Below are 11503 nucleotides of genomic sequence, written 5' to 3'. Positions count from 1 at the left end.
GACATATTTAAAGTGATAAAAGGGAAAAACCTACAACCAAGATTACTCTACCCAGCAAGGATCTCATTCAGATTCGACAGAGAAATTAAAATCTTTACAGACAAGCAAAAGCTAAAAGAATTCAGCACCACCAAACCAGCTTTACAACAAATGCTAAAGGAACTTCTCTAGGCAGGAAACACAAGAGAAGGAAAAGACCTACAATAACAAACCCAAAACAATTAAGAAAATGGTAATAGGAACATACATATTGATAACTACCTTAAATGTAAATGGATTAAATGCTCCCACCAAAAGACATAGACTGGCTGAATGGATACAAAAACAAGACCTCCCATATATATGCTGTCTACAAGAGACCCACTTAAGACCTAGGGACACATACAGACTGAAAGTGAGGGGATGGAAAAAGATATTCTATGCAAATGGAAATCAAAAGAAAGCTGGAGTAGCAATTCTCATATCACACAAAATAGACTTTAAAATAAAGAATGTTACAAGACATAAGGAAGGAAACTACATAATGATCAAGGGATCAATTCAAGAAGAAGATATGACAATTGTAAATATTTATGCACCCAACATAGGAGCACCTCAATACATAAGGTAAATGCTAACAGCCATAAAAGGGGAAATCGACAGTAACACAATAATAGTAGGGGACTTTAACACCTCACTTTCACCAAAGTTGGACTGATCAACTAAAATGAAAATAAATAAGGAAACACAAACTTTAAATGATACATTAAACAAGATGGACTTAATTGATATTTATAGGACAGTCCATCCAAAAACAACAGAATACACTTTCTTCTCAAGTGCTCATGGAACATTCTCCAGGATAGATCATATCTTGGGTCACAAATCAAGCCTTGGTAAATTTAGGAAAATTGAAATCATACCAGATATCTTTTCTGACCACAACGCTATGAGACTAGATATCAATTACAGGAAAAAAACTGTAAAAAATGCAAACACATGGAGGCTAAACAATATGCTACTTCAGTGACCAAGAGATCACTGAAGAAATCAAAGAGGATGGGCTTCTCTGGTGGCGCAGTGTTTAGGAGTCCGCCTGCCAATGCATGGGACATGGGCTCGCGCCCTGGTCCGTGAGGATCCCACATGCCACGAAGCAGCTGGGTCCGTGTGCCACAATTGCTGAGCCTGCGCTCTGGAGCCTGTGAGCCACAACTACTGAGCCTGCGTGCCGCAACTACTGAAGCCCAAGCACCTGGAGCCTATGCTCTTCACGGGAGAGGCCACTGTGGTGAGAGGCCCACCCACAGCAACGAGGAGTGGTCCCTGCTCGCCATGACTAGAGAGAGGCCACGTGTAGCAAAGAGGACGCAATGCAGCCAAAAATAAATAAATAAATAAATAAATTTATTAAAAAAAAGAAATCAAAGAGGAAATTAAAAAAAAACCTAGAAACAAATAACAATGAAAACATGACGGCCCAAAACCTATGGGATGCAGCAAAAGCAGTTCTAACAGGGAACTTTATAGCAATACAAGCCTACTTCAAGAAATAAGAAAAATCTCAAATAAACAACCTAAGCTTACACCTAGAGCAAGCAGATGGAGTAAAGGGAACCCTCTCGCACAGTTGGTGGGAATGTAAATGGATACAGTCACTATGGAGAACAGTATGGAGGTTCCTTCAAAAACTAAAACTAGAACTACCATACGACCTAGCAATCCCACTACTGGACATATACCCTGAGAAAACCATAATTCAAAATGAGTCATGTACCACAATGTTCATTGCAGCACTATTTACATTACGCAGGACATGGAAGCAACCTAAGTGTCCATCGACACATGAATGGATAAAGAAGATGTGGCACATATACACAATGGAATATTACTCAGCCATAAAAAGAAACGAAATTGAGTTATTTGTAGTGAGGTGGATGGTCCTAGAGTCTGTCATACAGAGTGAAGTAAGTCAGAAAGAGAATGGTCCTGAAGAACCTAGGGGCAGGACAGGAATAGAGACTCAGATGTAGAGAGTGGACATGAGGACACGGGGAAGGGGAAGGGGAAGCTGGGATGAAGTGAGAGAGTGGCATGGACATATATACACTACCAAATGTAAAACAGATAGCTAGTGGGAAGCAGCCGCATAGCACAGGGAGATCAGCTCGGTGCTTTGTGACCACCTAGAGGGGTGGGATAGGGAGGGTGGGAGGGAGGCACAAGAGGGAGGAGATATGGGGGTATATGTTTATGTAGAGCTGATTCACTCTGCTATACAGCAGAAACTAACACACCATTGTAAAGCAATTATACTCCAATAAAGATGTTAAAAAAAAATAAAGCAATTAGAGAAAGAAGACCAAAAAGCCCCCAAAGTTAGCAGAAGGAAAGAAATCATAACGATCTGATCAGAAATAAATGAAAAAGGATAAGGAAGCAAGATGGCGGAGTAGAAGGATGTGCTCTCACTCCCTCTTGTGAGAATGTCAGAGTCACGGCTAGCTGCTGGACAGTCATTGATAGGAGGACACTGGAGCTCACCAGAAAGGGTACCCCCACATCCAAAGACAAAGGAGAAGCCACAGTGAGACGGTAGGAGGGGCACAGTCACAGTAAAATCAAATCCCATAACTGCTGGGTGGGTGACTCACAGACTGGAGAACACTTATACCACAGAAGCCCACCCACTGGAGTGAAGGTTCTGAGCCCAACGTCAGGCTTCCCAGCCTGGGGGTCCGGCAATGGGAGGAGGAATTCCTAGAGAATCAGACTTTGAAACCTAGTGGGATTTGATTGCAGGACTTCAACAGGACTGGGGGAAACAGAGACTCCACTCTTGGAGGGCACACACAAAGTAGTGTGCGCATCGGGACCCAGGGGAAGGAGCAGCGACGCCAGGGGAGACTGAACCAGACCTACCTGCCAGTGTTGGGGGGGTCTCCTGTGGAGGCAGGGGGTGGCTGTGGCTCACCGTGGGGACGAGGACACTGGCGGCGGAGGTTCTGGGGGGTGCTCCTTGGCGTTAGCCCTCCCGGAGTCCGTCATTGGCCCCACCAAAGAGCCCAGGTAGGCTCCAGTGTCGGGTTGCCTCAGGCCAAACAACCAACAGGGAGGGAACCCAGCCCCACCCATCAGCAGTCAAGCGGATTAAAGTTTTATTGAGCTCTGCCCACTGTAGAGCAACAGTCAGCTCTACCCACCACCAGTCCCTCTCATCAGGAAACTTACACAAGCCTCTTAGATAGCCTCATCCACCAGAGGCAGACAGCAGAAGCAAGAAGAACTACAATCCTGCAGCCTGTGGGACAAAAACCACATTCACAGAAAGACAGACAAGATGAAAAGGCAGAGGGCTACGTACCAGATGGAGGAACAAGATAAAACCCCAGAAAAACAACTAAATGAAGTGGAGATAGGCAACCTTACAGAAAAAGAATTCAGGATAATGACAGTGAAGATGATCCAGGACCTCGGAAAAAGAATGGAGGCAAAGATCGAGAAGATGCAAGAGATGTTTAACAAAGACCTGGAAGAATTAAAGAGCAAAGAAACAGAGATGAACAATACAATAACTGAAAGGAAAACTACACTAGAAGGAACCAATAGCAGAATAACCGAGGCAGAAGAACGGATAAGTGACTTGGAAGACAGAACGGTGGAATTCACTGCTGCAGAACAGAATAAAGAAAAAAGAATGAAAAGAAATGAGGGCAGCCTAAGAGACCTCTGGGACAACATTAAACGCAAGAACATTCGCATTATAGGGGTCCCAGAAGGAGAAGAGAGAGAGAAAGGACCCGAGAAAATATTTCACGAGATTATAGTAAAAAACTTCCCTAACACGGGAAAGGAAATAGCCACCCAAGTCCAGGAAGCGTAGCGAGTCCCACACGGGACAAACCCAAGGAGAAACATGCCAAGACACATAGTAATCAGACTGGCAAAAATTAAAGACAAAGAAAAATTATTGAAAGCAGCAAGAGAAAAATGACAAATAACATACAAGGGAACTCCCATAAGGTTAACAGCTGATTTCTCAGCAGAAACTCTACAAGCCAGAAGGGAGTGGCATGATATACTTAAAGTGATGAAAGGGAAGAACCGACAACCAAGATCACTCTACCCGGCAAGGATTTCATTCAGATTCGATGGAGAAGTCAAAAGCTTTACAGACAAGCAAAAGCTTGTCTGAGAATTCAGCACCACCAAACCAGCTCTACAACAAATGCTAAAGGAACTTCTCTAAGTGGGAAACACAAGAGAAGAAAAGGACCTACAATAACAATTGTTATACAGTAACAACCCAAAACAATTAAGAAAATGGTCGTAGGAACATACACAGCGATAATTACCTTAAACGTGAATGGATTAAATGCTCCAACCAAAAGACACAGGCTTGCTGAATGGATACAAAAACAAGACCCATATATATGCTGTCTACAAGAGACCCGCTTCAGACCTAGGGACACGTACAGACTGAAAGTGAGGATCGGATGGACAAAGATATTCCATGCAAATGGAAATCGAAAGAAAGCTGGAGTAGCAATACTCATATCAGATAAAATAGACTTTAAAATAAAGAATGTTACAAGACACAAGGAAGGAAACTACATAATGATCAAGGGATCACTCCAAGAAGAAGATATAACAATTATAAATATTTAGGCACCCAACACAGGAGCACCTCAATATATGAGGCAACTGCTAACAGCTATAAAAGAGGAAATTGACAGTAACAATAATAGTGGGGGACTTTAAGACCTCAGTAACACCAATGGACGGGTCATCCAAAAAGAAAATAAGTAGGGAAACAGAAGCTTTAAATAACAAAATAGACCAGACGGATTTTACTGATACTTATAGGACATTCCATCCAAAAACAGCAGATTACACTTTCTTCTCAAGTGCGCACAGAACATTCTCCAGGATAGATCACATCTTGGGTCACAAATCAAGCCTCAGTAAATTTAAGAAAACTGAAATCATATCAAGCAATCAGCAATCCCACTACTGGGCATATACCCTGAGAAAACCATAATTCAAAATGAGTCATGTACCACAATGTTCATTGCAGCACTATTTACAATATGGAAGCAACCTAAGTGTCCATCCACAGATGAATGGATAAAGAAGATGTGGCACACATACACAATGGAATATTACTCAGCCATAAAAAGAAACGAAATTGAGTTATTTGTAGTGAGGTGGGTGGTCCTAGAGTCTGTCATACAAAGGGAAGTAAGTCAGAAAGAGAAAAACAAATACCGTATGCTAACACATATATATGGAATCTTAAAAAAAAAGGTTCTGAAGAACCTAGGGGCAGAACAGGAATAAAGACACAGATGTACAGACATAGAGAATGGACTTGAGGACGTGGGGAGGGGGAAGGGTAAGCTGAGACGAAGTGAGAGAGTGGCACTGACATATGTACACTTCCAAATGTAAAATAGATAGCTAGTGGGAAGCAGCCGCATAGCACAGGGAGATGAGCTCGGTGCTTTGTGACCACCTAGAGGGGTGGGATAGGGAGGGTGGGAGGGAGATGCAAGAGGGAGGGGATATGGGGATACAGGTATACCTATAGCTGATTCAATTTGTTATACAGCAGCAACTAACAGAACAATGTAAAGCAATTATACTCCAATAAATATATTTAAAAAAACGTGAAAATAATGTTTGTGTATTTGCTTGTCTATGCATAAAATATTGCTAAAAGGACCCCTGAAATGATGATTGATGAATACTGCTTGCCTCTGGGGAGGGAAACTGTGTGGCTGGGATGACGGGAGAGAGAAAAAGTTTTTACCATGTATCTTTCATATCTTTTAAATTTAAATGTAATGTCTTTCCTGGTAGAAATGTCTTTCCTGGTAGGAACAAGGAAAATTTGAAAACTAGCAAGCTCGCAAAGTAAACTGAACCATATCAAAGCCAAAATCCATAGTCCGGGATAAGCACTCCTGGCCTCAGCTCCCCACCCCAGCTCTCCAGCTACACTGGCTGGTTTCCTCACCCACGCGCTTTGGGATTTGTCTCCCCAAGAGGATTCAGGGAGCCATGGAGATGGGTGCCAGGCTGGCACCACCACTTACCTGCTCCTTCTCTGAATAAGGGTTGTTGAGGATGACTGGCATGTTGCCCTTCCCCCATAGGCTGTTGAAGACTCGGTCGTTCTCCACACCGAGGGGCAGCGGTCTGTGTGATTTGCCATCCAGATCCCTAAAAGGCAAGGCAGGGGATGTGAGGAAGACTCGACGTCTGGAGTGACGGGCTGGCCACCCTGCTCTGAAAGTCCTGAGTCAGGGCAGAACCTTCAGGGCTCACCCACCTGACTCTACACGGAGACGGGGAGCTTTGGACCTGCAGCCTGCCCCTTCGTAGGATCAAGCATGAAGGTGAGCTCATCCAGCTTGGCACTGACGGCTGGCACGCACCCATTTTGTGGACATCGTTTTAGGGTGACCACGACATAGATTTTGTTCTTCCCTCCCTCTTCCCTCATTTCCTCATCTAGGAACACAGGGGGCCCCGCTGCTAGCAGAATCCTATGCAGAACCCCTGGGCAGCTTAACATCCCCGAAACTTAATGATAGAAGACACAGGAAGCAAGAGGGATAGGGCTGGAAACCAGTCCTGTGGGCCAAGGTGATGAGTCATACAAACGCCATCTAGAGCACTGATCACAAGACTAGTGATACCAGCCCAGGATCAACAGGAATGATTCTGAACATAAGGGGAACATAGCAACAGAAATAATACTACTATTAATAACCACAGCGTTTATTAAGTACTTACTACGTGTCAAGCACTTTTCATATGTCTTAGTGAGTTTAGTCCTTGGGACAACCGTAGGAGGTAGGTATGAATGTGAATCGCTATTTTAAAGATGGCGGAAGTGAGACAGAAGCTAAGTCGCTCGAGGTCACAGTATCCCAGCCGACTCTCCACATTTATTCTGAAGTGGAGGCTCTTACTAATACCACCACTTCTCATCATCGTCCCCATCCCCGTCACCATCAGCACCATCAGCTTTATGATTGTCATGATCTGCACCATCGTAATCATCACCATCCAACTTCTCCCTGTCAGCATAACCCCCATGGTCACCATAGCAACCATCCCCATCCCCATCAGCACCAGTATCATTCGCCTCATTATCACCAACGCTATTGCCCAAATCATTCCCACCCTTCTCCTCATCATCACCTTCATCAGATCCGCATCTTCATCTTCATCCTCCCCTTACATCATCACCATCATCATCATCTTCATCACCACCATCATCTTCCTTACAATCATTATCAGATGAGGAAACTGAGGCTCAGAGAGTTTAAGTCACTAGCCTTAACCCTCACAGCTAGGGATGATGGAGTTGGGATTCAAACCCAGGCTTGTTCCTGACTCTGGAGGTTGACTTCTTAACAACGAAGCTTTCCTGGCTCTCTGCCCCTGAACTCTGATAGGTTCAAGAAGACGCTATCTTGGCTAGATTCCACAGGCTGAACATCCTCAGAGATGGAGAGAAGTCATGGCTGAAATGGGACAGACTTTGCATCAAAACCCAGACCTCCCAATCAGTCCTGCCTCATCTCTGTTCTCCTGCCCTCTGAGCACTGCCCTCCGGCTTCCTAACGATCTGCCTCTTTTTAACCCTCCCAACCAGTTTCACTCTATGGTATCGGTCTGTTCCCCAACTTTGGGTGATGTGGCTTGCTCTGTGGTCCATCTCAGTTTTGGTCCCAGGTGTCGAGGCTGGCCGTATCCAGCCTTCTGTTCTATGTTGCCAGCTTTGGGGACTCCTGGTCCTGGCTCCATAATCTCCTCCAAACCCCAATCTGGTGCTGACAGTCACTTGGGATGAATCAGAAGCCAGGGCCCAAGCTCTGAGTACAAGGCCGTAAGTGGCCCCTCTGGCTGCTCACAAGGACGGGGGTGCTAACCAGAACCCCCTCCTTGCTTTGTTTCACAGCATTCTGGTGGCCCACGTCAAAGCCACTTCTGCTCACCTTGCTTGGAGAGGTCTGCAATTGTCAGAGGGAACATTCTGCTTTACCCTCTTTAAAATGTCACCAAAACGCACCAGGAGTGGTTCTTGATTACAGACATTTCCCAAGTCAATGTTTTACCTACACGGTGATAAACAGAGGAATTGTCTGCTGAGATGGCTGCTCTAAATGTCACTCCAGTCCCTCTCAGCTCTAAAACTCCTGATCCTAGGATATCACATGACCAAAAATGGGGATTTAGCAGAGAAGAGAGGAAGTTAGTACTGTTTGAGTGTCCGTAATGTACCGGGTGCCAGCACAGAAGTTATTTCATTTAATCTCAACAGATACTAAAAGCCCTATTTTACAGATGCAAAAACTGAGCTCAGAGAGGTTATGTACATTTCCCAAGGTCCAGCAGTAACCACACAGCAGAGCTGGGATTTGAAACTAGGTCTAACTGATGCTCGGCTCAGATCCTTCTTTCTTTTTTTTAAACAGAGACAGGAAAAAAGAGTCAGGATGCTTATGCTAAGCCAGAGGCTAAAGAGCAAGGAATCCAACATCTCTCACTGAATGAGGTCAGTCTGCAAAAATTACAGGGTTAAAATTACCTGGACAACTCTGAAACCGCTCATATGGCTTGTCTTGTGTGAATCTGCAGGGAGAATTCCTTTTATCAACCTTTTTTTTTTTTTTTTTAAAGCCTTTAACACCTTTGTTGAAATCATGCATTTGAAGTGTTCTCTCAACACAAACTTATTTGACAGTCCTGTGATAAGCAGGGGAAGAATATTTTTAAAATGAGACCATAGGGAACACCCATTAGCGTCTGACATGGAGCTATTTTGCTTCCTGCACCCGGGGACAAAATCAGAAGGAGATTTAGGTACATTCTCAGCTCCCACCCCCCACCCCAAGTCTGTCCGTGATAATCAGGTCTGAGGGGACTATGTGGTTTATGGCCATGAATTTGCTCAGCCTGAGAGGTATCCGCTTGCTGGGTTCGTATGGGCCTTTCAGCCTACTGGTTAAGACATGGGCTGTGGATTGGGTAGAGCTGGGTTCAACTCTTAGCTTTGCTGGTCATAAGCTGTGTGATTTTGGATATTTTCGATACTTAACCTTTCTAATTCTCAGTATACTCATCTCCAAAATAGTGTTAATAATAATACCTAGTTCACGGGGTTACTGCAATGGTTAAATGAGGTAAAGCTTATGGCGCCTAGCCTGTGGCATCTGCTATTGCTTTGACTACTAATTTGCTTACAGGCTGATCAGACAGAAACAGAGAAAAGAAAATGCTAGTTCTTTACAAAACAGTCAAGATTCCTCTAAGCCATCATGGTCTAGGAGAACTTCCTGAGTCAGTGGAAACATTCCGTGTCTGCCTGGGTTGTCGGTATTTTAGCCTCGGCCCACATGAGGCAACTGAATACTTGAAATGTGCCTACTGTCGCTGAGGAATTGCATTTTTAATTTTATTTCACTTTGTAGCTAGCGGCATAGCACTGGGCAGTGCTGGCCGAAGGCTTAATGTCTCTAAAGACTGAAGGGATATAAGGCTTCCACCTGAGAAAGGGGCGTCTTCCCTGGGGGCTTATGGGGGCCCAGGCAGGATGTCTGTACTCAGACATTTCTTTTTTTTTTAATTAAAGTATAGGTGATTTACAATGTTGTGTTAGTTTCAAGTGTACAGCAAAGAGATTCAGTTATACGTACATATATTCTTTTTCGGATTCCTTTCCATTATAGGTTGTTACAACATATTGAGTACAGTTGCCTGTGCTATATAGCAGGACCTTGTTTTCTACCTATTTTATATACAGTAGTGTGTATATGTTAATCCCAAACTCTTAATTTATCTCCCCTCTCCCACTGTCCTCTTTGGTAGCCATAAGTTTTCTTTTCTATGTCTGTGAGTCTATTTCTGGTTTGTAAATAAGTTCATTTGTATCATTTTTTTTAGATTCCACATATAAGTGATATCATATGATATGTGTCTTTCTCTGTCTGATTTAACTTCGCTTAGTATGATAATCTCTAGGTCCGTCCATGTTGCTGCAAATGGCACTATTTCATTCTTTTTTTATGGCTGAGTCATATTCCATTGAGCTATTGCATATCATGTCTTGTTCACAGAGCCCAGAAATTTGGGAATTCTCTGCTTCCTTTCTAGACTCACACCTCCCACCACGCTTAGCCCTGATCTCCACTCTCCACTCTTCCCAACGAGCACACTATGTCCACGCCTACATTTATCCTTGCCCTCCCCAGGATGCCCTTTCGTTTCCCTCTGCTGAGAGCCAACTCCTATTCGCCCTTCAAGGGCCATTTCACATGCCACCTCTCCTGGGGGTTACACAAGGTCATGCTTGTAAAATGCCTAGTACATAGTCAGCACTAACCAAACATGAACTAAATTTATCTTTATTTACAGCTAAGGAAGTTGAAGCCCAGAGAGATTAAGTAACTTGTAGAGATCACACCACCAAGTGAGAAGTGGAGGGAGCTTCGAAATCAAATGTCTCCGTCTCGCTGTCCTCCCAGCTGAGACTTGCTGTGAACAGGGCTTATGGGGAAGGGGAGCCATTTGATTGGACCTCACACTCGCGAAGAACCTCAAATCTAGATAGCAAATATCCCCCCCAAATGAGGCGAGGGTGGTGAATGTATTTATCAGCTAAATGCAATTTTGGTAACTCCAGTGTATCATTGCTTCATTTAAGTCAACACCCTGGGAGCCCACAGATGGAAGTGGATGGGGCCTGGCTTCACTTCTGAGAAGCCTGCATGGTGACTCTCCTTTGCCAGTACTCTTGAGGCTCTGTCCTGCCCAGCTGCCTGAGGGGTCTTGATTTAGATCAGGGTTTCTCAGCCTGGAGCTCTTGATATTTGGGGTCTGATAATTCTTTGTGGTGAGGGCTGTCCTGTGCATTGTAGGATGTTTAGCAGCATCCCTGGTCTCTCCCCACTAGACACCAGTAACATCCCCCATCACCCCACCACCAGTTGTGACAACCAAAAATGTCTAGACATTGCCCAATGTCCCCGTGGGCAGGGGGAGAAATATACTCCTCCCTGTTGAGAAGCACAGCTTAGCTGCAGCCGAGGACCCCAATCCCATGCTTCCCAGTTCCTTCCATCCTTGTTCCACGCCCACCCAAGGGTCTATGAGGATTTATTTACTAGTTGTCCCTTGTTTCCGGATGGGACTGAGGAACCTGCCTTCACTAAGTGGCTACCACGTACTCTCAGTGTCCTTATCCCCCTGGAAAGGCCACCCTCCAGTGGACTTGGCATTCTGGTAGACCAGCGAGGCCACAGCCATCATGTGGTCATGTTCGGTGGTTCTCAAACTTCAGGGTGCATCAGAATCCATTGAAGGGCTTGTTAAAACTCCCCTGAGCCCACCCCCTGGAGAGTCTGAAATAGTGGGAAGCCTGAAATCTGCATTGTCAAAAGCACCCCACGGGCTTCCCTGGTGGCGCAGTGGTTGAGAGTCCGCCTGCCGATGCAGGGGACATGGGTTC

General features: G+C 44.7%; 1 protein-coding gene across 1 annotated transcript in view; it reads right to left on the bottom strand.

Annotated features, from left to right (window-relative positions):
- NOS1 (nitric oxide synthase 1) overlaps positions 1–11503 on the bottom strand; it is a 95582-nt gene that overhangs the window by 69156 nt on the left and 14923 nt on the right. The window contains exon 2 of the mRNA XM_007455852.1: positions 6078–6204. Coding sequence (XP_007455914.1) covers positions 6078–6204 — 127 coding nt within the window. The remainder of the gene's footprint in view (positions 1–6077; positions 6205–11503) is intronic.

Source organism: Lipotes vexillifer, unplaced genomic scaffold, assembly GCF_000442215.2.
Source record: "Lipotes vexillifer unplaced genomic scaffold, Lipotes_vexillifer_v1.1 scaffold970, whole genome shotgun sequence".
Taxonomy (NCBI): domain Eukaryota; kingdom Metazoa; phylum Chordata; class Mammalia; order Artiodactyla; family Lipotidae; genus Lipotes; species Lipotes vexillifer.
This window is presented reverse-complemented; position numbering and strand designations above follow the sequence as displayed.